The sequence below is a fragment of the Jaculus jaculus genome, chromosome 10 (assembly GCF_020740685.1).
Source record: "Jaculus jaculus isolate mJacJac1 chromosome 10, mJacJac1.mat.Y.cur, whole genome shotgun sequence".
Taxonomy (NCBI): domain Eukaryota; kingdom Metazoa; phylum Chordata; class Mammalia; order Rodentia; family Dipodidae; genus Jaculus; species Jaculus jaculus.
The window spans coordinates 109,084,229-109,111,876 of record NC_059111.1 but is presented as its reverse complement, the minus strand read 5'-3'; the positions used below and the strand labels follow the sequence as shown (position 1 = coordinate 109,111,876).

The 27,648-nt window shown below is 45.6% G+C and overlaps 1 protein-coding gene across 2 annotated transcripts; it reads left to right on the top strand.

Annotated features, from left to right (window-relative positions):
• Positions 1–76: 76 nt before the first annotated feature.
• Positions 77–24,050, top strand: Pdia4 (protein disulfide isomerase family A member 4). Of its 2 annotated transcripts, none has more exons than XM_045160879.1 (10): positions 77–322; positions 3,599–3,764; positions 7,546–7,751; positions 10,995–11,132; positions 14,321–14,458; positions 14,657–14,815; positions 17,063–17,214; positions 20,509–20,665; positions 20,902–21,135; positions 23,353–24,050. In XM_045160879.1, exons 1-10 carry the CDS (start codon positions 235–237, stop codon positions 23,766–23,768), a joined length of 1,854 nt encoding a protein of 617 aa, XP_045016814.1. In that variant the 5' UTR covers positions 77–234; the 3' UTR covers positions 23,769–24,050. The 2 variants fall into 2 exon arrangements, with proteins under 2 accessions (XP_045016814.1, XP_004672078.2); XM_004672021.3 differs by having other exon boundaries at positions 90–322; positions 10,995–11,133; positions 14,336–14,541.
• The last annotated feature ends 3,598 nt before the right edge of the window (positions 24,051–27,648 follow it).

Here is a 27,648-nt window from a genome sequence, read left to right as displayed (position 1 = left end):
AACGCTGGGCTGAGGGGCGCGCCGACGCGAAGGATTTAGGAGGCCCGGTGGTATTGCCATGGGCGGGGTCCAGAGTTTCGGCCGGGCGTCGTGCGGGGATTGGCTAGTTCCCGCGGGCTTCCCCCGCCGCTAGCCAATCACCGGGGAGGACTTCCTGGAGGGTTTTTCTTGCGCTCGGGTGTCGCTCGGAGGGTCCGTGAGTGCTCCGCCGGACCGAGTTGGGCACCTCCCGCCATGAGGCCCCGGAAAGCTTACATGCTGGTGTTGCTCTTGGCGCTGACGCAGCTGCTGGCCGCGGCGAGCGCCGAGGGAGCGGACGAAGGTGAGCGGACCCGGGGGAGGATCGCCGCGCGCTTTGCGTGGGTTGAATACCTTGCAGGCCTGGGAGGCTGGGAAGCCTCCGCGCTCACCCTTGCGGATGACCAACTTTCTGGAGTTTCAGGGGCCGGTTACCGGGAAGCGGGGTTGCTGTAGACATCTCGGGAGAGGTGATGGCCGGGAGGCCGGCTGAGCTCCCGCTCGAGGCTGGGACGTGGAGACGGCGTGCCGAGGTTGCTTTGCAACTGACGTTTTCGCCCTCATTTGTTGAGATTTGCCCCTCTCTCCCTTGCTGGTGGTCAATACGCCCAGGGAGTGTGAATGGGAGGGGCATGATTTGCCTTTACAGACGAAGCCGTCGCAGGCATCAGGAATAAGGTTTTGTTTTGTTTTAATTGAGATTTTTTAACACAAGCGTTTTGATTTGAGAGAGAAGGTCGGCTTGATTTGCGTCTTTCATGGAAATTGGAGCAATCATTCCTTCTAATCAGTATTTATTCAGTGCCCTTTACCTGCCAGGTGGCTGCAGTGGGTTTTGAGAGGCACACAGTCTATTAAGAACAGTGTATAATTTCCATCCATCATCCTTGTGGTTTCCTTTTCTTCGAAATCAGTCAGCTACAAACACGAGAAGTTTAGCAGTTACGAAGTACTGGTTAAAATTGCTATTCCTAGAGAACAGAGCATCCGGTAGGATCTTAACCTTCCCCTACTCTGAACTTTCTTTTAACCACTAGTTTTTACCTGAGTTCCTTTTCTGAGATTAGTGGGTAAGGGGAATGTGAACTTTATCCTCTTTTAACAGATTGAGTAACTAACTTTCATGTGGATCATTGAGGAGTCTGCCCAAGTGAAAAAGGTAGCACTCCATTTGGAAAGCTACCTGCTGAAAGGAACCGGGTATCAGTACTAGTGTATCATCTGAGTGCTCATTTAAATACAGAGACCCCAAATCCTGTGTGAAGCAGTTATACAGAGGGTGGTCCCTAAAAATCTGCATTTGAAACTGTCTTTCAGTTTCAAATGGGTAGAATAAACTTTGAGAGGCACCTGAAAGTTTGAGGACTGTTGTGGTTTGTTGGGTACTTTAGGAGAATACAGTGGTCTGTTTGGGGTTGAGCTCTTGAGAGGGTTTAGAAGAGGGCATTTCAAGGGCTGTTGACACCAGCCATTTTGTACAGTAGGTCACTAGTGCAGTGGAGTCCCTGGAACAGTTTCCTCAGGGGGAGCCCAGCAATCTCTGGTGTGTCCTGGCCAAGGGCAGCCCTCCCGTGGAAGATCCTCATGACGTTGGCAGGGCTGGGGATGTGGCTTGAGGATAGATCACTTACCTAACATGTTCACAGTCTTATGTTCCATCCCCAACACTGTATAAGAATTGGGGGGTTCACAAGGTCAACCATGTTTGGCCTGTAGTACATACCATCTATAATTGATCTTTAGTTAGACAGTAACTTTGTTCTTCTCTGTTCACTATTTACTGTTCTGTGGTGGCCTAATGGTAGTTTGTCCAGCTGTTTCAGGCTCCTGCCTTGGAGGAATTGAGTGTGACCAACTGAAGAGATTGTGAGGAGGGCACTCTCACAGTAAGGAGGAGCTGACTATGTGTGGCCTGGGCAGGGACGCAGTGTTGTTACCAGGTTTGTTCAGTAAGAGTAGACAGGGATTGCAACAACTTTGTTTTATCCCCATGTTTCAGGAGTGGTCTTATGATGTAGACTAAGCCATGTGAACATGAATGTGGGATGCTTCGTGTGCTTTGTGCCAAGGAAAGCTGCACGCTTTCTGAAGGTGCTAGGAAGTTTTGGGTATGTTTTCGATGCTGGAATGGCAAGCTTTAAAAGTGAAGCCTTGGCGCTCTACCTCCTCCTGCCTTCTCATGGTCAGGGGCTCTCTCTGTACTTTGTCCTCTTTCCTTCTCTTAATCTAATAAAGTCTCTCTAACACTTTAAAAAAAAAAGTGAAGCCAAGTGAAAAGAAGTCTCCCCAATAAGATGTGATGTGTTTAGTGTGCAGGGATGTGTGGGTTTCTGGTAGATAGGAGTAGAGAGCCATGGACTGAGGACAGAGCACTTGCCAGCCCCTTCTCAGATTCCAGAGTGATGAGCACCAGGTCTGTCTGAGTTGAAAGGAATGGGAAGGTAGGGCCATGCCTTAGAAGTCACTTTTTTTTTTTTTTTTTTTTTGGTTTTGTTTTGTTTTTTTCAAGATAGGGTCTCACTCTAGCTCAGGCTGACCTGGCTCAGAGTGGCCTCGAACTCATGGGGAGCCTCCTACCTCTGCCTCCTAAGTGCTGGGATTAAAGGCCTGCATCACCACACCCAGCTTAGAATTCATCGTTTTAAAAATATGTGTGTGGGGAGGGTGAGTATGTTTTTGTGTGGGTGTATATGCTCATTTATGTATATGGAGACTAGAGGTTGATGTGGGGTGTCTTGCTCAGTAATATTTTAATATTTTTTTTCACTCTTATGAGATATGCCTCTGAATCCAGAAGACGGATTTGGCTTTTTTAAAACCATGAAGTTTTCTGGAATTTAAAGTGTTGCATTATTTCATTAATCATTTGTTTATAAAAAATAAAAATCTGAACCTTTTAGGTGTCAACACCTGTTAAAACAAAATTAGGTGCTAAGCTGAGCATAGTGGTGCCAATCTTTAATCCCAACACTGGGCGGCAGAGGTAGGAGGATCACTGAGTTTGAGACTGCATAGTGAACTCCATGTTAGCCTAGGCTAGAGCAAGAGTAACTCAGAAAAACCAAAGCGGGGGGGGGGGGTTAGGTGCTGGATATCTGAACACAGGTCCTTATAGTTGGGTGGTAAGCAGTTTGTACACTGACCCATCTTTCTAGCCCCCAAAATTCATCTTTTTAAAGTGTCAAGAAATAATTTGCCTCAGGTTGATTGTGGTGGGGCATGCCTTTAATCCCAGCACTTGGAGGCTGAGGTAGGAGGATAATTGTAAGCTGGAGGCTGGTCTTAGCTACAGAGTGAGTTTCAGGTTAGTCTAGACTAGAGTAAGACCCTGCCTCAAAAAACAGAAAGAGAATAAGACTGTCTTTTGGGAATGCACTGACCCATTGATCAGGAGTACTCCATTGTTAGTAGTGTTGAGAGTCTCCTTCATGCTGTGTAATCTGCAGTAGCCCTTGCAGTATACAGTTGCCAGGGTCAGTCCTCATTACTCCTTTTGAGGCTTTGGGAATCCAGGAAAGTTCTAAAGAGGAGAGTTTCTAGTTTCTAACCAGTGTCGGTATTTTCTGCTTGTATTCTTTAGAAACAGAAAATGCCATTGAGGAGGAAGATGAGGAGGAAGATGAAGAGGAGGAGGAAGATGACTTGGAAGTTAAGGAAGAAAATGGTGTCTTGGTCCTGAATGATGCAAATTTTGATAACTTTGTGGCTGACAAAGACACAGTACTACTGGAGTTCTATGCACCCTGGTAAGGACCAACATTTTATTTTATTTTATTTTTTAATTTTTTTTTTTTAATCTGTTCTTTTTTTTATTTATCTATTTGAGAGAGACAGACACAGAGAAAAAGAGAGAGAGAGAGAGAGAATGGGCGCGCCAGGGCCTCCAGCCACTGCAAACGAACTCCAGACACATGTGCCCCTTGTGCATCTGGTTAACGTGGGTCCTGGGGAACCGAGCCTCGAACCGGAGTCCTTAGGCTTCACAGGCAAGCGCTTAACCGCTAAGCCATCTCTCCAGCCCAACATTTTATTTTTTATTTTATTTTATTTTTTTTTTTTAAGTAGAGTCTCACTTTAGCCCAGGCTGACCTGGAATTCACTCTGTATTCTCAGAGTGGCCTCGAACTCATGGTGATCCTCCTGCCTCTGCCTCCCAAGTGCTGGGATTAAAGGCATGAGCCACTACACCCGGCTGGGACCAACATTTTAGATCTTGCAACTGGACATCTCTATATAGTGTACTTGGCCCCTCAGTGTCATCCAGGCCCCAGTAGGATGACTGTGGGAGTCTGGCTGCATGAACTTGAACTCTTTCTTAAATCTTTTATTCTTATTTTATATATTTGAGAGAGAGAGAGAGAAAATGGGCATGCCAGGACCTCTAGCCACTGCAGACTAACTCCAAATGCATGTACTACCTTATGCATTTGGCTTACATGGGTCCTGGGGAATCAAACTTGGGTCCTTAGGCTTCACAGACCAGCACCTTAACTGCTAAGCCATCTCTCCATCTTCTTCATCCCCCCACCCCCATCCCGAAGGGTCTCACACTAGTCCAGATTGTCTCTGTAGGCCCAAGCTAGCCTCAAACTCATGGAAGTCCTCTTATCTCAGCCTTCTTGGTGCTGAAACTAAAGGTGTGCACCACCGTGCTGGGCAAGAACTTGAACTCTTGATGTAGGAATACTGGGGGCTAGGGGTTCATTTATTTCTCTAGCTGGCATTGGACAGCCTTGAGCCAGTCCTTCCTCTAGAAAGGCAGTTTTGGTTTCTGAGCAGAGCAGGTAGTCAAGAACAGCTGCCCCAGGTGCAGGCTGTTGGCCTGTGGGTTTTGGTTTTATTTCTACACACAGGCCCTCAGAGAAACAAGTATTCATAAGCTTTTCTTTCCCATCCTCGTTGCCTCCTGGTTTCACTTCTGAGACAGAATAAGGTAGTCTCATATTATTTGTTCAGTATGTGATGCATGAGCATAGTGCAAGCATTTTTTATAAAATATTTAGTGTGGGAGAAATGGCTTAGCAGTTAAAGCACTTGCCTGCGAAGCCTAAGGACCTAGGTTCAACTCCCCAGAACACATGTTAAGCAGATGCACATGGTGGCTCATGCATCTGGAGTTAATTTGCAGTGGGAAGAGGCTTTGGCCTGCCCATTCTCTCCTCACCCCCATCTCTGATAATTAAATGAATAAAAATAAAACACTTTAGGGCTGGAGGGATAGCTTAGCAGTTAAGGCATTTCCTTGCAAAGCCAAAAGACCCAGGTTCGATTTCCCAGCACCCATGTTAGCCAGGTGCACAAGGGGTCACACACATCTGGAGTTCATTTGCAGTGGCTGGAGGCCCCAGTGTGGCCATTCTCTCTCTGTCTCCCTCTTCTCTTTGCCATATAAATAAATAAATAATAAATTATTTTTAAAAAATAAGTTTTATGTGTGTGTGTGTGTGTGTGTGTGTGTGTGTATAACTTGTTTGTTTGTTTGTTGTTGTTGTTGTTTTTTGAAGTAGGGTTCCACTCTAGTATAGGCTGACCTGGAATTCACTATGTGGCCTTGAACTCACGATGATCCTCCTACCTCTGCCTCCTGAGTGCTGGGATTAAAGGCATGAGCCACCACGCCTGGTTTAGTAATATACTTTAAAACAGCTAGACAGTCCTCTTTTTTTTTTTTTTGGCGGACGTGGTGGCACACACCTTTATGAGAGAGAGAGAACATGCACTAGAGAGAATTGGCACGCTAGGGCCTCTGCCACTGTAATCAAACCCAGGAAAACACTCTGCCACATCCCTCAACCTTTTTTAAAGAATTTTTTTTGGTGTGCGTACACATATGTATGCCTCTGTGTGTGTGCGTGCACACTTATATGTTGGTGCACATACATGTGTGTGCATGAATATAGGGACAAGAGATCAATGTCAAGTGTCTTCCTCATCTGCTTCCATCTTATTTTTAAAAATAAAAAAATACATATATATTATATATATATATATATATATATATATATATATATATATATAAATGTGTGTGTATATATGTTTTGGTTTTTTGTTTTTTTTTTGTTTTTTGGTTTTTTTTTGTTTTTTGTTTTTTTTTTGGCTTGGTGTGGTGGCACACACCTTTAATCCCATCACTCAGGAGGCAGAGGTAGGAGGATTGCTGTGAGTTCAAGGCCACCCTAAATTCCAGGTCAACCTGGGCTCAAGCAAGACCCTACCTCCAAAACACCAAAAAATAAATAAAAGTAAAAAACTTAACTTATTACAGAAAGGGAGAGAGAGAATGGGCACACCAGGGCCTCCAGCTACTGCAGGCAAACTGCAGCTGCCTGTGTCACCATATGCATCTGGTTATGTGGGTCCTGGGGAATCCAACCTGGGTCCGCAGGCTTTGCAGGCAGGCACCTTAACCGCTAAGCCATCTATCCAATCCTCTACCTTATTTTGCCCATTTTTTCTCTCTTTCTCTAATAAATAAGTGAGTAAATAACACATATGGGCTGTAGACATGGTTTAGTGTTTAAAAAACTTGCCTGCGGAGCCTAAGGACCCAGCTTCAATTCTCGAGTACCCATGTAAGCCAGATGCACAAGCTGGCACATGTGTCTGGAGTTTGTTTGCAGTGGCTGGAGGCCCTGTCATGCCCATTCTCTCTCTCTCTCTCTCTCTCTCATATGTATATTTAATACATATTTTTGTGGCTGGATGTGGTGGCACTTGCCTTTGCTCTCAGCACTTGGGAAGCAGAGGTAGGAGGATCACCATGAGCTTGAGATGACATAGTGAATTTCAGATCAGCTTAGGCTAGAGCAAGACCCTACATTAAAAAAAAAAAAAAAAAAAGGTTGGAACTAGTGTTTTACACCTTTAATCCCAGCACTTGGGAGGCAGAGCTAGAAGGATGGCAGTGTGTTCAAGGCCTCCCTGAGACTACATAGTGAGTTCCAGATCAGCCTGAGCTAGAGTGAGACCTTACCTCAAAACAAAATTTTTTTTTTCCATCCACAGTTGACTGAATCAGTGAATATAGAACCAGTGGCTGGGGGGGGAGGGGGGAACGACTGTAAATAGAAGTAATCATTTAGGCTAAGAGTTGAAAATATTTGCCCACGTCATTGGCCTTCTGTATTTCTTTTTTTTAAATTTATTTATTTTATTGACAACTTCCATGATTGTAAACAATATCCCATGATAATTTCCTCTCTTTCCCCACTTTCCCTTTGAAACTCCACTCTCCTTCATATTCCATCAGACACTTCTGTATTTTTTTTTTTTTTTTTGAGGTAGGGTCTCACTCTGGCTCAGGCTGACCTGGAATTCACTATGTAGTCTCAGGATGGCCTTGAACTCTTGGTGATCCTCCTACCTCTGCCTCCCGAGTGCTGGGATTAAAGGCGTGTGCCACCACGCCCGGCTACTTCTGTATTTTTTAATGGCACAACTTTCCTAAAAAACCCCTGTTTTGAGAATCTTGGATCTTAGCTTCCATGGATGCAGGTAATCTGTTTGTCCTTTAAATTTAATTCATAGGTGTGGACATTGCAAGCAGTTTGCTCCAGAATACGAAAAAATTGCCAGTACCCTGAAGGATAATGATCCTCCCATTGCTGTTGCTAAGATTGATGCAACCTCAGCCTCCATGCTGGCCAGCAGGTTTGATGTGAGCGGCTACCCCACCATCAAGATCCTGAAGAAGGGACAGGCTGTTGATTATGAGGGCTCCCGGACCCAGGAAGGTGAGTAGAGAGAGGAGTGAGCAGTTAGGAAGTAGTGCTTGTGAAACTAAGATTGGGGGAGGGGAATTACCACAGTTTATGTCTACAATTATGAAAGTTGTCAATTTAAAAAAAATAAGGTAGAGCCAGGCGTGGTGGCGCACGCCTTTAATCCCAGCACTCGGGAGGCAGAGGTAGGAGGATCGCCGTGAGTTCAAGGCCACCCTGAGACTACAGAGCTAATTCCAGGTCAGCCTGGACCAGGGTGAGACCCTACCTCAAAAAAAAAAAAAAAAAAAAAGTAGAAATGAAACTCTTTCTTTTTTTCATTTTTCGTGGTAGGGTCTCACTCTAGCCCAAGCTGACCTGGAATTCACTCTGTAGTTTCAGGCTGGCCTCAACTCACGGTGATCCTCCCACCTCAGCCTCCCGGGAGTCCTGGTATTAAAGGTGTATGAGAGAAAAAGAATTGGTGTACCAGGGCCTCTAGCCATTGTAATCAAACTCCAGATGCATGCATGCATGCATGTGTCAATTTGTGCATCTGGCTTATGTGGGTTCTGGGGAGTCAAACCTAGGTCCTTAGGCTTCACAGGCAAGTTCCTTAACCCCTAAGCCATCTCTCCAGCCCTGAAACTCATCCTTGGTGGAAGAAGTACCTTTAGCATTCTAGATCTTGACCTCCAAGATCTAGTGTAGAAATGTTAAGAAGCAAGGTGTGGTGGCATACACCTTTAATACCAGGACTCCTGGGAGGCTGAGGTGGGAGGATCACCGTGAGATGAGGCCAGCCTGAAACTATAGAGTGAATTCCAGGTCAGTCTGGGCTAGAGAGAGAGATTCTACCTTGAAAAAACACCCCTGGCCACTTAGTTCTTGTTTTGTAGATGATGTTGTTTGTTTTTACTTATTTATTTTTCAAGGCAGGGTTTTACTCCAACCCAGGCTGGCCTAGAACTCACTGTGTAACCCCAGACTGGCCTCAGACTCACAGCGGTTTTTCTACCTCATCCTCCTGAGTACTGGGATTCAAGGCATGCACCACCACATCTGTCTTTAGAAGTGCCTTTAGAAGCCACCATTTGTAGTGTTCTTCTAGGACAGTGGTTCTTGGTGGTTGGCATGTGTCTGGAAGATTTACTGAGACACATTGCTGGGACCCAGTCAGCCTCATGGATGCTAGACAAGCACTGTACTTACTGAGTTTGTCAACTGAGTGAAGTTTGTTTTGTTTTGTTTTGTTTTTGGTTCGTTTGGCAAGCAGGGAGAGAGAGAATGGGCACACCAGGGCTTTTAGCCTCTTGCAAATGAACTCCAGATGCATGCGTCACTTTGTGCATGTGGCTTTGCATGGGTACCTAGGAGTTGAACCAGGGACATTAAGCTTTGCAGGTAAGCGTCTTAACCACTCAGTGAGTGAGATAGAATACGTGGGCCTCCACTTGATGAACTGGCTCAGGGCTTCCTGGTATGTATGAGAGCTGGTGTGAGTAGTATGCAGTGAATGCATATGAAGGTGGCAACTCGAGCCCTTCAGTTTGAGTCTGCTCTTCTGCAGTAGGAGTTCTCCTTGGCCCTTGGCAGTATCTGTTAAGTGTAAAGAGTTTGCAGCTCTGATCCCAGAAAACATTTGAGAAGTTTGGTTTGTTTTGTTTTTTTGTTCTGGGGATCACACCCGGAGCCATGTGCATGTGTGTTAGCAAGTGTTCTGCCAGTGGGCTACCTGCGCAGCTAGCTGCCTCTGTTTCGTGGAAGTAAAGCCATAAACAGGCATTTATGGGGGGGGGGGTGGCGGAATCTGGCCTGAGGAGGTAGCTCAGTGGTTAATGGTGCTTGCTTGCAAAGCATGCCAATCTGGGTTCAATTCCTAGACTCAGAAAGTGACACATGCATCTAGAGTTGGTTTGTGGTGCCAAGATAACCCTGGCATACCCATTCTTTTGCACACACGCTCTCTTAAACATTTAAAAGACAAACCCTTCTGAAGTAATCCCACTACAGCCTGAGTTAGTTTTCCTCTTGTGCATTTTTCTGATTTTTTTGCACACATTTTATGATCTGTTTAACACACTGGCTACAGGTGTGTGTTGTTTGTATTGTATTGGGTGTCTGTGATGAAACTGGGTGGGAGGTGTCTGCTGAGAGTTCTCATGAAGGTGGCACACAGTCTGGGAATAGAGAAAATCATTCATTGGTCATATACCATCAAGAGAAGGTTGTAGGTCATGTAGATGACAGTGAAAATGCCACAGACAATTATGGAAAGTGAGACCCTCTGACTTGACTGTGTTCCCCATATCCAAAGGAGCCTTGGTTAGAAATGCAGTCCAAGCTGGGCATGGTGGCGCACACATTTAATCCCAGCACTCAGGAAGCAGAGGTAGGAGGATCATCGTGAGTTCAAGGACCCCCTGAGACTACATAGTAAATTCCAGGTCAGCCTGGGCTAGAGTGAGACCCTACCTTGGGGGGAAAAAAAATAAAAAATACAGAAAAGAAATGCATCCAAGTTCAAGAACAAGAAGTCACAGATTTCCTGCTCTCCTTGTCCCTGCCAGCCACTCTTTTGTGTTTTCTCTCTATACCTGTTTTCCTTTTTTTTTTTTTCCCCTTGTTTGGTTTTTTGAGGTAGGCTCTAGCTCTAGCCTAAGCTGATCTGAAATTCATTATGTAGTCTCAGGCCGCCCTTGAACTCACAGTGATCCTCCTATCTCAGCCCCACCCCCCTCAGTGCTGGGACCAAAAGCATATGCCACTCCTGGTTTTCAGGGTCTTTTTTTTTTTAATTAATTAATTTATTTGTTTATTTATTTGAGAGTGACAGACATCCAAGGAGGAAGAGAGAAAGAGAGAGGGAGAGAGAGAATGAATGGGTGCATCAGGGTCTCCTAGAGAGAATGGGCTCACCAGGGCCTCTTGTCACTGTAAACAAACTTCAGACTCATGTGCTGCTTTGTGCATCTGGCTTTATTGGATAGTGGGGAATTGAACCTGGGCCAGTAGGTTTTGCAAGCAAGCACGTTTAACCACTATTCTACCTGCTGCTGCTTCTCTCTCTCTTTCTTTTCTTATCTTTTGTTTTTGTAGGTAGGGTCTTGCTGTAGTCCAGGCTGATCTGGAATTCACTCTATCATCTCAGGCTGCCCTCAAACTCACTGCTATCCTCCTACCACCTTGCCCGCTTCTACCAACTTTCTGAGTGAGCTGAAGAACCTACTAACTCCATGTTTGTTTCTGTTCTTTTGTTGTTTGTTTGTTTTTCAGAAATTGTTGCCAGAGTCAAAGAAGTCTCCCAGCCCAACTGGATACCTCCACCTGAAGTCACACTTGTATTGACCAAAGATAACTTTGATGAAGTTGTGAATGATGCAGACATCATTCTGGTGGAGTTCTATGCCCCATGGTAAGATGGGAGTCAGGTTCATGTTCTTAAGAAACTGATTTCAAAACAGGGCGTGGTGGTGCATGCCTTTAATCCCAGCACCTGGGAGGCAGAGGTAGGAGAACCACAGTGAGTTCGAGGCAACCCTGAGACTACATAGTGAATTCCAGGTCAGTCTGAGCTAGAGTGAGATCCTACCTCAAAAAATTAAAAAAAGAAAAAAGAAAGAAAGAACGAAACTGATTTCTCAGCACTCTGCTAAGCTTAGCTGAAAGGCTGCAGACGCAGAGAGAGTATAGATAGACACAGGGCAAGGTTGAGGCGCCAAGTGTTTTGGGAAAGGGATGATGCTTCTAAGAGACCATAATGTAGTTAGTATGGGAGGGGGACAGAGGAAGGAAATTCTCATTCCCTTCGGTTGGGGGGCAAATTGACCCAAAGGAAAGAAGATTCCAGAAGGGGGGAGAGACCATATACATGGCTGATCTGTAGGGTTCTCAAAAGCTTAGGGACCAAAGAAACTGGTGTTATGGAGAGAACATGGCATTTAACTACATGGATGATCTGGGTATGGGAGCAGTCAAAGTAGTCAGATCACACTGTTTTGTTTTTAAGATAGCATCTTCTTGGGGAGGGGGGGGGCATGGAGGGATGCCTTAGCAGTTAAGGTGTTTGCCTGCAAAGCCAAAGGACCCTGGTTTTATTCCCCAGGATCCCCGTAAGCCAGATGCACATGGGGCGCATGCATCTGGTGTTTGTTTGCAGTGGCTGGAGGCCCTGGCGTGCCCATTCTGTATGTGTGTTTGTCTCTCAGTCTCATTAATAAATAAAACTTTAAAAAAAAAAAAGTTAGCATCTTGGGCTGGAGAGATGACTAAGAGATTAAGGCACTTGCCTATAAAGCCAAAGGACCTAGGTTTGATTCCCCAGTACCCATGTAAAAGCAGATACTCAAGGTAGTTTGTATGGTAGTCTGGAGTTCATTTGTAGTGACCAGAGGCCCTAGCATGCCCATATTCATTATCTTCCCCTCCCTCCCTGTCTAATAAATAAAGAAAATATGTTTTTTTATAAAAAGATAATTTTGTTGTTCTATCTTTGCCTGGTTTTGCTATCAGGGTAATGCTGGCTTCATAGAAGGAGTTTCGTAGGATTCCTTCTTTTTCTATTTTATGGAAAAGTTTAAGACGTATTGGTGTTAGTTTTTGCATGACAGTCTGGTAAAATTCACTAGTGAATCTATCTGGGCCTGGACATTTTTTAGTTGGGAGATTTTTTTGATAACTGTTTGGATCTCCATACTTGTATAGGTCTGTTTAAGTGGTTAATCTCATCTTGATTTAATTTAGGTATATCAATCAAGGAAATCATCCATTTCTTTCAGATTTTTATACTTTGTGGATATGTTATTATAGAATGTCCCTATGATTTTTTTTTTAATTTCTCTGGTATCTGTTGTGATGATGCCTTTTTCATACATAGTTTGATTAATTTGTGTCTCTTTCTTTTGGTCAGATTTGCTAAAGGTTTATCAGTCCTGTTTATCCTTTCAAAGAACCAACTCTGTTTCATTGATTCTTTGAATTGTTTTTTTTTTTGTTGTTGTTTGTTTGTTTCTTTTGGTTTCTATTTCATTACTTTCTGTCCTAATCTTTATTATTTCTTCCCATCTACTGATTTTTGGTTTGCCTTGTTCTTCTTTTTCCAAGGCTTTAAGGTGAAGCATTAAGTTGTTTACGTGCGACCTTTCTGATTTCTTAATATAGGCACCTAAAGCTGTAAACGTTCCTCTTAGGACTGCTTTCATTGTGTCCCAAAGGTTTTGTTATGTTATGTTCTCATTATCATTTGACTCTGTGGATTTTTGGTTTCTTTCTTCACTGACCCATTCATCATTTATTAGTGTATTGTTTAGTTTCCATGGGTTCATCATCCCTCAGCCTTGATATTTCTCAGGACGGGCCATGTGGACTAGAAGTGCATCAAAAATAGGAGCATCAGGCCAACAAGTAGCTGCATTCTGTGGATAAGCCTCCAGGCCATCCTTCCAGTCAGTAGGGAAACGGAAGGCTGTGGGCCTGGAATCTGCAGGCAGAGACTGGCTGAAGCACAGCAAGGAGCCAGGGCACCTCAGCTCCAGGCAAGCACGCACATGAGCCCACACGTACAGCTTTGTAGATTCTGCAGCAAGTATACCTGTTTTTTTCGGGGTGAAATGACAGTTGAATGGTGGAAAGGAAAATGAACTGAAGGAGAAAAAAGGAGATGCCCTGGTGTGTCAGGGGATTAGCTAGACCTGTGGCATACTCTTAACCCACCTTCAGTGGTGGAGAGATGCCAGCTCTTACATTGTTGTAGAAGGGGCCCTTGAATGGTGGGTGGAACAGTGGGAGGAGGGAGGACAGCATGACTGTATGGGTGAGTTACTTTGCAGATTCTAGCTTATGACCATTCAAGAGCCAGGTAAGAAGACAGAGCCTAGGCTATGTAAGGCTATGGTCAGGTGTGAGCTGTTGGGGTTAGTGGTATAGACTGGCTATATTAAGTGTATTTTTAAGTTTTCTGGGTATGTGTGCATGCAGCTAGAGTATTAGAGGTCATACTCTGTGTGTCAGGTATGCCAGGCACATGCTGTACCACTGAAGTGCTCCTCAGCCCCTGAACATACTATGCTGCTAAATGCAGTAGTTTTAATTCCGAGTACATCTACTCATGCTCACCTCCTGCCATGGCTGGTTTGTAGGGTAAGAGCTTGTCATGCTTTGCTGTTCTCTGTGCTGTCAATCACATTGTTGCCTGCCTTCACCCTCCTGGGCTGCTGTGTGATTGCTTCCTGCCCCTCAATCCCAGCTCAGATGTTCCTTTGTCTGTGAAGTGATCCCAGATTTTGTATCCTTGCAGACCCTTAGCTCCCATTTCCCTTCGTGGGACATTAGTTTTTTTGATATTTTTCCACATTTCCCTTTGTGCAAGTTTGTGATACTCTTGTCCACACAAGCACGTGCCCATAATATGTGTACGCCATGGCAAGAAGTTCATTTCTTAGGCCTTTTGGCTTATCCCTAAGGGCCTGGCTTAATGCTGTCACCTAAGACATATTCCAAGATTTGGTGGCTATAACCAAGATGTGTGGGGCCTCAGGATTAGTCTCTATACCTCATTTAGTTGGGAAATGTATCTACAATGGGCCAGGCCCCTCACAGATCTGGCTTCCTTTTGGCAGGTGTGGGCATTGCAAAAAACTTGCTCCTGAGTATGAGAAGGCAGCCAAGGAGCTCAGCAAGCGCTCTCCCCCAATTCCCCTGGCCAAAGTCGATGCCACTGCAGAGACAGACCTGGCCAAGAGGTTTGATGTCTCTGGCTACCCCACGTTGAAAATTTTCCGCAAGGGACGGCCTTTTGACTACAATGGACCACGAGAGAAATATGGTATGGCTGCTTCCTTCCTCCCACCATGCGGAGAGGGAGCTGCCCTTGTATGGCTGGGATCTTAAGGGTGTGGTCAGCTCCAAGGACCTTCCTCAGGCTTGCGCTTTGCTCCTAGGAATTGTTGACTACATGATTGAGCAGTCTGGGCCCCCTTCAAAGGAGATTCTGACCCTGAAGCAGGTCCAGGAGTTCCTAAAGGATGGAGATGATGTCATCATCATTGGAGTCTTTAAGGGGGACAGTGACTCTGCCTACCAGCAGTATCAGGATGCTGGTAAGTACTGGCCTTCTGGGCTGAACCAAATACACATGCCCTGCCAAGATTCCTGAGGCAGCTGGGAAGTCTGCTATTCTGCATAAAATTACCTCAGAGGAAGGGTGCTTGCTTAGCTTGCATGAGTGTCTGGATTCCTAATACTGACTCCATGCCCTATGCATATGATCTTTCCCCTGTATGTTTGTGACAGTAACTGGCCTGATGTGATCAAATGCTTAGTAGGGTGCCAGGCTAATCTTGCTACTCTGAGAAGAGAAGTTGTAAACATCTGTCAGCAGTCATGTTCTACTAAGGTGGGGCAGGTGCCAACAAGAAATCCATTATAAGGGCTGGAGGGATAGCTTAGTGGTTAAGATGATTGCATGCAAAGCCAAAGGACCTAGATTTTATTCCCCAGGGCCCCCATAAACCAGATGCACAAAGGTGGTGGCTCATGTGTCTGAAATTTGTTTGCAGTGGCTGGAGGCCCTGGTGCAGTCATTCTCTCTTTCTGTGTATGTGTGTGTGTCTCAAATAAATAATACTTTAAAAAAAAAAAAAAAAGGCTAGAATGAGACCCTACCTCAAAAAGAAAAAAGAAGCCGGGCGTGGTGGCGCACGCCTTTAATCCCAGCACTCGGGAGGCAGAGGTAGGAGGATTGCCATGAGTTCAAGGTCACCCTGAGATGACAGAGTTAATTCCAGGTCAGCCTGGCCCAAAGTGAGACCCTACCTCAAAAAAACAAAAAAAAAAAAAAAAAAGAAAAGAGACTCTGGCTCAAACAAGAATAGTTGGAAGAGCAGAGGAGCGGGACACCTCATATTCTGCTCCTGGTCACCTTGGCAAGCACCCCTTTCCCACTACCACATGCATGAGGGCACATACGTATACATATACAGCACACACAACACCACATGTCATGCACTGAAGGGAAAAAAAAATAGAAAAGAAAGACAAAATTCCTTTAAGCCAGATATAGGCTCACTCCATTATTAGCACTGAGGAGGCTGAGTAAGGGAATTACCAAGAGTTCTGAAGTAGCCTGGGCTACATGGTGAGCTCCAGACCAGCCTGGGTTCAGTCAGTGAGGCTTAGTACATTCATGTTTCAATTTTTTTTTTTTAAGACAATCTATTCAAAGCTGGCTTTGATTCTGGGTGGGGTGCTGGCCATCCTGAGAGACCCCAAGACTGAAAATGAAAATGGGTTTGCATGACCCTCAGAATCTTGTCGCTTGCTCTGAATGTCCCCTCACACACCAAAGATAAATGACCAGGTACAGGTATGCTTTCAGTGTATTGCTTGCCACTGTGGGCTAATTGTGGCACAATACTTCATGTACAGATTGGTGTGTATTAAAATGTATAGTAGAGCCGGGCATGGTGGCGCACGCCTTTAATCCCAGCACTTGGGAGGCAGAGGTAGGAGGATCGCCGTGAGTTCAAGGCCACCCTGAGACTTCATAGTGAATTCCAGGTCAGCCTGGACCAGAGTGAGACCCTACCTCAAAAAACCAAAAAAATAAAAAAAGTATAGTAGAGCTCTGTTTGATTCATGTTGTCTTAGTCTTCATTGGTTAGCTGTCATCCATTCATAACTAGTTTCTGGGAAGAAACTTGCCCAGGAAAAGCCCACCCTCGCTAGGGCTTTGGCTGAATGCAGAACATACAGATAGCCCACAACTGAGGCAGAGTCTGGTATCCTCATGAAAGGCTACATGTTCAACTTCAGTATAGGGACTTAGGAGCATTTGGTACTGGCATGTCCTCCATGAGGCACTTTGGCCTGAGTGTCAGTGTACTGCTTGTTACTGGTGTGAGGTGACAGTTGCTCCTGACAGTTTTCTGTGAACAAGTTTTCAGCATTTTTTGACAAACTCTAAGATACAAAACTTAAGATAGTATATCTAAGCCAATTTAATTTTTATTTATTTACTTGAGAGAGAAAAAGAGAGAGATTGGGCACGCCAGGGCTTTCAGCCACTGCAGACATGTGCCGCCTTGTGATTCTGGCTTACTTGGTCCTGGGGAATTGCACCTGGGTCCTTTGGCATTGCAGGCAAGCATCTTAACAACTAAGCCATCTCTCCAGCCCTGAGCTGAGTTTTAAGAAGTCTCCTTCATGTGTTTAAGCTCTGGGTGTTGTCATCCACTCGGGATTTATAGTAGTACTCACACTGTCTTTGGGACATTTAGTTTGACCAATGTGGGTAATAAATGACAGTCATGTAAACAATTTAATATATTTTTCTGTTACTTTGTCAGCTAATAACCTGAGAGAAGATTACAAATTTCACCACACTTTCAACACTGAGATAGCTAAGTTCTTGAAAGTCTCCCCAGGGAAGTTGGTGGTAATGCAGCCTGAGAAATTCCAGTCAAAATATGAACCCAAGAGTCACATGATGAGCATTCAGGTGAGTAATGGCTCCAGGGGTATAAAGTGCCCTTTGCCATGCCAGCCCAGCGGTACCCTGCAGACACAAGGACTTTGAGTTTGAAACGTAGAGGTTTTGCTGTGTGCAGAGAGTGAGTGCCTTTCCCAGCCCCAGCCCTTCACCCCACTGGAACCTTGAAGGCATGGCGTGTGAGCTGAACTAACAGGAGGCTTGCAGGCCAGTGTATGCTCAGTTGGGCGAGACCAACAAGTCTCAAGGTCCATCCCCAGTGACACCTCCTGTAAGTTCCACCTTCCAGAGGCTCCCCAACTTGACACCAGCTATGGACCAAGTACTCAGAACTCAGGAGGTTGTGGGGGACATTTTACATTCAAATGACCACAGCCAGCTTTGCAGGAGGATGTGATTGGGAGATGCACACATCTGCTAAGTCAGGGGCCTGAAGCCTTGCCAAAACTACTTGGTTTTGTCATAATGGCCACTGTGTCTTCATAGCTCTGCCAAGCATGATCCAGTTTCCCTCAGTGTTCATTGTACTCTGCATTTGGCCTGGGTGTAGCCAGAAGTGCTGCTGGATCTGAGCTGAGCCGCATCTGCTGGCAGGTAGCTTGGGTGCCAAGGCTGTGATGCAGTCGCAAACCCTGGTCCTTAGGTGGAACTACTGAGTATGACACATGGACTTTTGTTTCTGTTCTTCTTTACCAGCCTCTCAAGTCCCACTCTTATCTAATTACAGGGTTTGTCATACTCAAGTCTAGAAGAGTAGCCTGGGGACTGGAGGGATGGCTTAGCGGTTAAGGTGCTTTCCTGCAAAGCCAGAGGACTCATATTTAATTCCCCAGAACCCATGTAAGCCAGCTGCACAAAATGGTGCATGCATCTGGAATTCATTGGCAGTCGCTGGGCGGGGGTGCCTGGCATACCTATTATCTCTGTCTCCCTGTCTCTCTCTCTCTCTCTCTCTCTCTCTCTCTCTCAAATCATTAAAAAAAAAAAAAAGGTAGGCCAGGTTTCCAGACTGGAGGAGCCTTGGTCCAGCCCAGTGTTCATGTCCTTCACTGGGTAGTTCTCAGATAGAACCCTAGATGTCAACTCTGAAGCTCTATTGGCAGGAAGCTTGTACAGAGAGCACGCCCATGCACTGGGGTCTCCTAATGCTAGGATGAAAGAGCAGCATCAGTGTGGTGTGGTGGCACATGCCTTCAATCCCAGCCCTCGGGAGGCAGAAGTAGGAGTAGCACCATGAGTTGAGACGACATAGTAATTTCCTGACCAGCCTGGGCTAGAGTGAGACCCCACCTCAGAAAAATAAATAAGTAACAACAACAACAAAACAGTGTCCTTCACAGACCCTGGTAGCCCATGAGCACTTGGTGTTTGAGCTATGGGCTCTTGTGGAACTTGAGAGAATGAGAGATGGAGGAGAGAATGAGAGATGAGGTATAAGCATCAAAGAAGCAGCCTAGAACTCCCCCCCCCCCCCCCCCCCAGAGAGAGACAACTGTCCTGTGTTTCTGGCATTTGTCTTCCTCTTTAGTTTGTCTCACAGTCCGAGTTTCTCTTCCATGCAAGGCTCAGGGCCCTCTTCCATGGATGTAGAGAAGTCCCTCTTCTCATAGGCATCTGTGCTCTAGTGAAGGGCTCTGAAGCCAGTGTTTTTGGTTTTTGAAGCAAAGTTGAAGGTTCTTAAGAAAAGGTTTTAGGGGCTGGAGAGATGCCTTAGTGGTTAAGGCATTTGCCTGCGAAGCTAAAGGATCCCGGTTTGACTCTCCAATCCCCACGTAAGCCAGATGCACAAGGGGTCTCGTGCTTCTGGAGTTTGTTTGCAGTGGCTGGAGGCCTGGCACACCCATTCTCTCTCTCTCTACCCCTCCTTTTGCCTCTTTCTCTCAAATAAATACATAAAATATTTTCTTAAAAGAAAGGTTTTGGGCTGGAGAGATGGCTTAGCGGTTAAGTGCTTGCCTGTGAAGCCTAAGGACCCCGGCTCGAGGCTCGGTTCCCCAGGTCCCACGTTAGCTAGATGCACAAGGGGGCGCACGCGTCTGGAGTTTGTTTGCAGAGGCTGGAAGCCCTGGCGTGCCCATTCTCTCTCTCTCCCTCTATCTGTCTTTCTGTGTCTGTCGCTGTCAAATAAATAAATAAATAAAAATTTAAAAAAAAAAAAAAGAAAGGTTTTAGGACTGGAAAGATGGCTTAGCGGTTAAGGTGGTCTGCAAAGCCAAAGGACCCAGGTAATGAGCCAGGCATGGTGACACATGCCTTTAATCCCACCACTTGGGAGGCAGAGGTAGGATCGCCATGAGTTTGAGGCTACCCTAAGACTAAATAAAAAGAGATTATGATCCACTCACTCAAGTCTGTGGAGTCCATCTCTGCTGCTCTGCTCGTGAGTTTGCTCACCTCGGGGCATCAATTTAATGATAAACTGTAAATTACATGCCTCAATGCAGCCCCTAAGGAATTCCTTACCTGTGTTTCTTCCACATTCCACATACAGTGACATCAGATCAGCTCCTCTTTCCATTGTGCTCTGCTCTGTTGCTTCCTCTTCTGTGTGCCTTCTCCCTTCCCACCTAGAAAGGTTCCTGTGCCTCATTGCCAAGAGGTATCACCTTCCTGACTACCCTATGCAGACAAGGTTTACTCAGCGTTGTATAACCTTGGGCAAGCAGTTACGCCTCACCTGTAAAGTAGAGACAACAGTGTGCATCTTCAGTTGTTGATGAGGTGATGTCCTTAGCGCTTAACCGCTAAGCCATCTCTCTAGCCCAGATATATTTTTTTTAAATGTACCTTATAGAGCTATTGTGAAGTTTAGTTATCTGTTAGCAGATGCTGTCATCTAAGAACCAAGCTTGAGCTGTTTGTCACCAAGCTTGTGAGCTCAGGCCAAAGGAAACGGTCTGCTTTGCCTGAGAAGTGTGCTACTGTTGACTACAGGGATGTATTGGAGTGAGCTTAGATAGGACTGAGTGTCTGAGCTCCCTGCAGACATCTCTATTCTTTTTTTTTTTTAATTTTTATTTATTTATTTATTTGAGAGCGACAGACACAGAGAGAAAGACAGATAGAGGGAGAGAGAGAGAATGGGCGCACCAGGGCTTCCAGCCTCTGCAAACGAACTCCAGATGCATGCGCCCCCTTGTGCATCTGGCTAACGTGGGACCTGGGGAACCGAGCCTCGAACCGGGGTCCTTAGGCTTCACAGGCAAGCGCCAGACATCTCTATTCTTTAGCAGAACCTGTGAAGGTGAGTTAGCTAAACCCCCTTTTCTTGGTTTTCTTTCACCTGTGCCCTCTTTGGAACAGGATTCCACAGAGCCAGCAGCCATCAAGGACCACGTGGTGAAACATGCCTTGCCCTTGGTGGGCCACCGCAAGACATCCAATGATGCCAAGCGGTATACCAAGCGTCCCCTAGTGGTCGTGTACTATAGTGTGGACTTCGGATTTGATTACAGAGCTGGTGAGAGACCCCACCAAAATCTGCCTGGGTGGGGTGGGACTAGCTTCCAGCTCTAGTCAGCGCAGTGCTGGGGCTTGATTGGGCTTGCAACCCTGGGCCACCACCTCAGAGTGTGGCTCTGCTAGGAATCCTCTCTAGTTGAAGAATGACTGGGACTTGTGTCTTGTCAGAGAACATTATTTCCGAATATTCTGCTATGCTCAGCCACTCAGTTCACAGCGCTTGTTTTATTTCAGCTACCCAATTTTGGCGTAACAAAGTCCTGGAGGTGGCCAAGGACTTCCCTGAGTACACTTTTGCCATCGCTGATGAAGAAGACTATGCCACGGAGGTGAAAGACCTGGGGCTCAGCGAGAGTGGCGAGGATGTCAATGCAGCCATCCTAGCTGAGAGTGGGAAGAAGTTTGCCATGGAGCCTGAGGAGTTTGATTCTGATACTCTCCGAGAATTTGTCACAGCTTTCAAAAAAGGTGAGCTGGGGCTGGAGAGATGGCTTAGTGGTTAAGGTGCTTGCCTGCAAAGTCAAAGAATCCTAGTTCGATTCTCCAGGACCCAAGCTGGATGTACAAGGGGCCACATGCATTCATGATTGGACAAGGATTTACAGAGGAACATCTGCAGGTGCATCATTTACATAAGTGCCTATAATCCCAGTGCTGGAGAAGTGGAGACAGGTATTTTCCTGGGGCTTGCTGGCTAGCTAGTCTAGCTGAATTGATGAGCTCCAAGATAAGTGTGAGACCTTGATTCAAAAAATAAGATAAGGACTGGGGAAATGGCTTAGCAGTTCAGGCCTTTGCAAAGGCCTGAACCGCTAAGGACCTGGTTCAATTCCACAGGACCCACATAAGCCAGATGTACAGGGGAGTGCATGCAGTGGCTGGATGCCCTGGCACACCCATTCTGTCTGTCTTCCTCCCTCCCTCTTCCTCTCTCTCTCTCTCAAAAAAAAAAAAAAAAAAAAGTAAAATATTTTTTAAAAAATAAGATGCAGGGCTGGGGAGATAGTTCAGTGATTTAAAGGCATTCACTTACAAAGCTCACAGGCCCGGGGTTCAGTTCTCCAATAGCCATGTAAAGCCACATGCACAAAGTGGCGCTTGCATCTTGAGTTTGTTTGCAGTTGCACACTTATACACACTCCCCCACCCTTTCTGGCAAATAAGTAAAAATATTTTAAGAAAAGATGGAGAACTTCATGTTAACTTTTGGCTTCTGCACACATACACTGATACAAATATGAGCACACATGTGTACACCTGCACACACATGTACATGAAAAGGAAATTTGTAGCCTCTTTGTTGTCAGCCCCTTGTCCTCAAGTCTGACCCTTAATTTTTCTCCTGGACATGAGGGAATCCCAATTTGTAGTTTTTGTTTTGAGATAAGAGTCTGGCTATATTGCAGGCTTGGCCTCAAACATGCAATCCTCCTGCCTCAGCCTCTTGAGTTTTCTTTTGTCTTTTTTTTTTCTTTGTTGAGGTAGGGTCTTGCTCTAGCCCAGGCTGACCTGGAATTCACTATGTAGTCTCAGGGTGGCCTTGAACTCACAGCAATCTTCCTACCTCTGCCTCCCAAGTGTTGGGAGTAAAAGCATGTGCCACACCTGGCCTTCTTTTGCCCTTTTTAAAAACATTTTTATTTCAGGGGGGCATGGTGACACATGCCTTTAATCCTAACACTGGGGAAGCAGAGGTAGGAGGATTGTCGTGAGTTCAAGGCCACCCTGAGAGTGCATAGTGAATTCCAGGTTAGCCTGGGCTAGAGTGAGACACTACCGGGGGGTGGGGGATACAAATATGTACATACATAAGTATGTATGTATGTATGTATGTGTTTGCAAGCAGAGGGAGAAAGAAAAGAAAAACAGAGAAAATGGGCACACTAAGGACTCTAGCTTCTACAAACTTCAGATTCTGCCACTGTGTGCATCTGGCTTTCTGTAGCTATTGGGGAATCAAAGCAGGGTCATTAAGCTTCTCAGGCAAGGGCCTTAAGTGCTGAGTCCTCCCTCCAGCTCCCGAAGTTTGAGGTATTTTTTGTTTTGTCTTGTTTTTCAACATAGGGCCTCACTCTAGCCCAGGAAGCCCTGGTACTCACTCTGTAGTCCCAGGCTGGCCTCAAACTCACAGCAATCCTCCTACCTCTGCCTCCCGAATGCAGAGATTAAAGGTGTACATCATCATGTCCAACTTTCCTTACTACTTTTGTTTCTAGGAAAAGAGTACATAGTCTTGGAAATTTTATAAAGCACTTTAAACAGGCTCTTGGATTTAAAACTAAATTTCAGGTAGGAGGAATGCCTCATTCCTGAGCAGGGTTGATCTTGGCTGAGCAAAGCCCTTAGCTCCGGGTGGTTGCTGCTTGATAGCACACCACAACCCTTCGTCCACTTCAGGTACTCAGTTTTGATGTCACCTGGCTTTCAGGACCTCAGGTGCCAGCTCTCTCAGTAGCTCCTGTGCACCAGGTAGTGCAGGAACAGGGAGAGTAGACAGTAGACGTTTATTGTAGCAGTGTCCATCATTGGGAGAGGTTTTGGAGGACAAGGTCCCACCCAACAGTGTGGCTTATTGCCTCTGATAGCCAACATTTCAGGTTGCCTCACTCAATGGCCCAAGTAGCACACTAGGGTACAGGGCTTTTCAGTATTGACACCAACTCTCCCTCTTGCTTCTCTTGGTAGGAAAATTGAAACCAGTCATCAAGTCACAGCCGGTGCCCAAGAACAACAAGGGACCAGTCAAGGTGGTGGTAGGAAAGACCTTTGATGCCATGGTAATGGACCCCAAGAAGGATGTCCTCATTGAGTTCTATGCACCATGGTGCGGACACTGCAAGCAGCTGGAGCCCATCTACACCGACCTTGCCAAGAAATACAAAGGCCAGAAGAACCTGGTCATTGCCAAGATGGACGCCACTGCCAATGATATCACCAATGACCGCTACAAGGTGGAGGGCTTCCCCACCATCTACTTTGCCCCGAGTGGGGATAAAAAGAACCCAATTAAATTTGAGGGTGGAGACAGAGACCTGGAGCATCTGAGCAAGTTTATAGATGAACATGCCACACAGTGGAGCAGGACCAAGGAAGAGCTTTGAAGGCCTGGTGGTCTGCAGAGGGTGGAGGGACCAAACACTGTAGAGGCCAGTGCATACTGGCCACCAAGTGAGCCCATCAATGAAATGGCAGTATCGTGATTTTTTAAAAATACTGGGGTATGTCACCTCATGCTCTGAATTCTGAGTAGCTATGAATGACTTAATAGTTTATATGGAGGATGCATCTATTTTTATCATTTTGGGTCTGATTTTTGTTCTCTGTTTTGTTTTGGGTTTTTTTTAACCTTTTAATACTTCCTCAAAACACTTAAGTTGAATCTTTTTGTGTGAGAGAATGTTTTCTTTTTTTTTTTTTTTAATTTAAAGTTTAAAAAGTCTTTGCCAAATCATGGTGTGTTTGCTTTTTATTTTCTCATTGTCCAAGGAACTGTAAGTTTAAGAAGATCTAACTGTTGTACTTCAGTTTAGTAAGATCCCAAATGAGAGCTGTCCTTGCCTAACACCTACCTGCCCACAATGGCATTTTAGCCTGATCTCAGAGCTACCTGCTGTCCAACCTAGAACAACATCTCTTGGGCAGACAGCACCATTCTGCCTCCCATCTCACCACACCCTGGCATGGTCCCATTACACTCTGGCATGGTTTCCCAAGCAGTTCCACTGCAGGAGCAGAAATCACCTCAGGAATAGACATGGATGCCTTGAAGTGGTGGTGAAGTTAAGAGTATGTAATATCAGGCACTGTTAGGTCACGGATATCCAGGCCATTTTGTGTCTAGAGGAACGTGTTGTAAGGAGTCCTACCCTTCCTTTGTCTCTTATATTCTTTCTGCCACCTCTTCCACAATGGACCCTGAACCTTGGAAGGTGTGATAGAGAGATTTCATTGCTGACCACTCCTCTGTCCCTTCTCAGCACCATGGTGCCTTCTGAGTCATCCCAAGGTCACTGCCATCTGAAAGAGGTCTGTAACCAAAAGTGAGGGTGGCATTAATATATGGGTATGACCATTAAGAGAAGTGCTTACTGGGCAGTTTGATGAACATAGTATATACATGCATTCAGACAGCCGCAGAAGTTACTCCCCTAGGGCTCATGACTACTACCCCTGTTTAGGTTTTCAGTATCAGGAATGTATTCCCTCCCATGGAGCAGACAAATTAAAGGGTAGTTGGTTTCCTCCATAACAGACATGATAGTATTGTACCCATTGGCTCATTTGGCCTGGATAGCCAAATAATAAGGCTTGCATTGTCCACTGTTGAGTATCTTCACTGGTGATTTCTCTCTCGCCCACTGAACTGCATGCAACGTGGCTTTTTCCAGCTTTCTGTCAGCTGGTCTACATGGAGGAGGTTTTCAGCTTAGTTCCAGCAGGATTTCTCAGTGACTTTGCAGCCCAAGTATGTGGAATCTTCAGCAATAGGGTTTTACCATCTATTCTGGTGGGAAACCAAGAGCCTCAGCAATGGCTGGAAACTTATAAGGTCGATGGTTGAAAACTTATGTTCAGGGGACCTTGGTAGGTAAGTGTAGGAAGGAGCCCTGGGCCTGTTAGTAAGCTGGGTACACTCGAGGGACACTGTTACATGTAATCTGCGCTTGCAGTCATTATTCTCAAGAAAAGCCAGATATCTTTTTCTTTTAATTTTGTCATTTTATTTATTTAAGTATATGTGCTGCCAAAGCAAGCACTACTTATTTACTTACTAGATACAGAAGGAGAGAGAAGGGCCTCTAGCCACTGCAAATGAACTCCAGATGCATGTGCCATGACATGCATCTGGCTAATGTGGGACCTGGAGAATTGAACCTGGGTCCGTAGGCTTCACAGGCAAGTGCCTTAACCACTAAGCCAGATATCTTAATGTGAAATGAACCAATTTGATTTGCAAGGAGAGAATATGAGTGTGCCAGGACCTCTTGCAATTGCAAACTCCAGACACTTGTGTCACTTTGTGCATCTGGATTTATGTGGGTACTAGAAGACTGAACCCCAGTGAGCCATTTTTGCAACAAGCTCCTTGTTTTGTTTTGTTTTGTTTTTTGTTTTTTTCCAGGTAGGGTCTCACTCTAGCCCCAGACAGACCTGGAACTCACTATGTTGTCTCAGGGTGTTCTCAGACTCACAGTGATCTTCCTACGTCTTCCTCACCAGCAAGTGCCTTAACCACTAAGCCATCTCTCCAGCCCTTGAAAACTTTATTTTGGTGTTTTTCTTGTTTTTGTTTTTTGAGGTAGGGTCTCCCGGCTTCCATGAAAACTTTTTTGAAAAGATGAAAATAAGCCAGGTGTCGTGGTGCATGCCTTTAATCCCAGGATTTAGGGGACAGATGCAGGAGGATCGCCATGAATTCTGATTCCCCAGGACTAACGTAATCCAGATGCACAAGCCAGGCGTGGTGGCGCACGCCTTTAATCCCAGCACTTGGGAGGCAGAGGTAGGAGGATTGCCATGAGTTCAAGGCCACCCTGAGATGACAGAGTTAATTCCAGGTCATCCTGGACCAGAGTGAGACCCTACCTGAAAAAGCAAAAACAACAACAACAAAAAATTTTAGATAGAGACAGAAAGGAGGGCTGGATCTCTAAGGACCCAAGTTCAATTCCCCAGTATCCAAGTAAAGCCAGATCAAGAGTGGCACATGCATCTGAAGTTCATTTGCAGTGCCTTAGATGCCCTTGCACATTCTCTGTCTTTCTCTATCTGCCTATTTCTCAAATAAATTCTAAAAATTAGAAAAAATAAAATGAAGGCATGGTAGTGCATGCCTCTAGTCGTTGCACCCAGCACTTGAGGGTTAGGATCATTGTGAGTTCAAGGCCAGTCTGGGCTATGTAAAAAAATTAAAGTCTACATTTAGAAATTTCTGACCTAATTCAAAATCCCACTTTTTTTTCCCCCTAATAGCATTATAATTACAAGAACAAAGAGGACTCCCCAAGAGACACAAAGACTGAAAGGAGGTGACCTGGCCAGGCCAACTCCACACACATTTGAGAAATCAGGGCTAGGCTATGTTCCTTAATTTTCCTTAGTAAGTACTGGAGGGGAAGCAGTATACTGTATCCAAGGAACACTGGAAAGCTAACAGAAATACTATGCTTCTACCCACCAACACTGCCAAAGTGGACAGGTGGCACCTTGGTGGCATGATGGGAAGAAAGCGTTGGCAGAATTATCACATTCTGAGGCAGCCAAAGCTACCACCCAGAGCTTCGGGAGTGGGAGGCCAAGCGTGAGCTTCTATGTCCTTCATCCCAGTGTCCCTGGACTGGCCATGCCTGACAGGCCCCTGTCTCCCAGTCCTGAATAAATCTCTAAACACATTTGAATAGAAGCTGACCTCAAAAGGAGAGTTACTAAAGGTTGCCAGGGGAGGGGAAAGAACAAAGAGACTTAATTCATTGTTTGAAGTAGGGTTTATTTGCAGCTCATTGTAGGTGGAGGGGTTGTTAGGAAAGGGGTGTGTTTACTGCCCAAGTCAATGGGTGTCCCTGGTTGCTGAGATATTTTCCTATGCTTGTCTGCCTCTGTTCCAAGGACCACTCTTTACCGTGCTATAAATCCCAGCCAGCTGGGACCATCTTCTCAGGTTTGACTGTTCAGGCTACTTTCAGCCTGTCCCAAAGAAGCCTTGTGGTAGAATTGCTGCCAGATATGGCATGGCCATGGCACCTTCAAATCAGAGCATCTCTGATTGCCTGCAGATGACCTTCATCCAAGATGCCAGTGACTCCCTTTCCACTGACTCCCTGTCCATGCACAAGTGGTCTGGCAGGGCACCCCAAGAATATACAGGAAGGGGCTGGAGAGATAGCTTAGCAATTAAGGTGTTTGCCTGCAAAGCCAAAGGATCCCAGTTCAACTTTCCAGGACCCACGAAAGCCAGAACTGGAGATCGTTTGCACTGGCTAG

What these genes read in the sequence shown, in the direction of transcription:
- Pdia4 (XM_004672021.3), top strand. Translation starts at nt 235, where the DNA reads ATGAGGCCCCGGAAAGCTTACATGCTGGTGTTGCTCTTGGCGCTGACG. An exon ending in GGGCTCCCGGACCCAGGAAG is followed by an intron (nt 7,752 to 10,994) that starts GTGAGTAGAGAG and finishes TTTGTTTTTCAG; the next exon opens with AAATTGTTGCCAGAGTCAAA. An exon ending in CGGATTTGATTACAGAGCTG is followed by an intron (nt 20,666 to 20,901) that starts GTGAGAGACCCC and finishes GTTTTATTTCAG; the next exon opens with CTACCCAATTTTGGCGTAAC.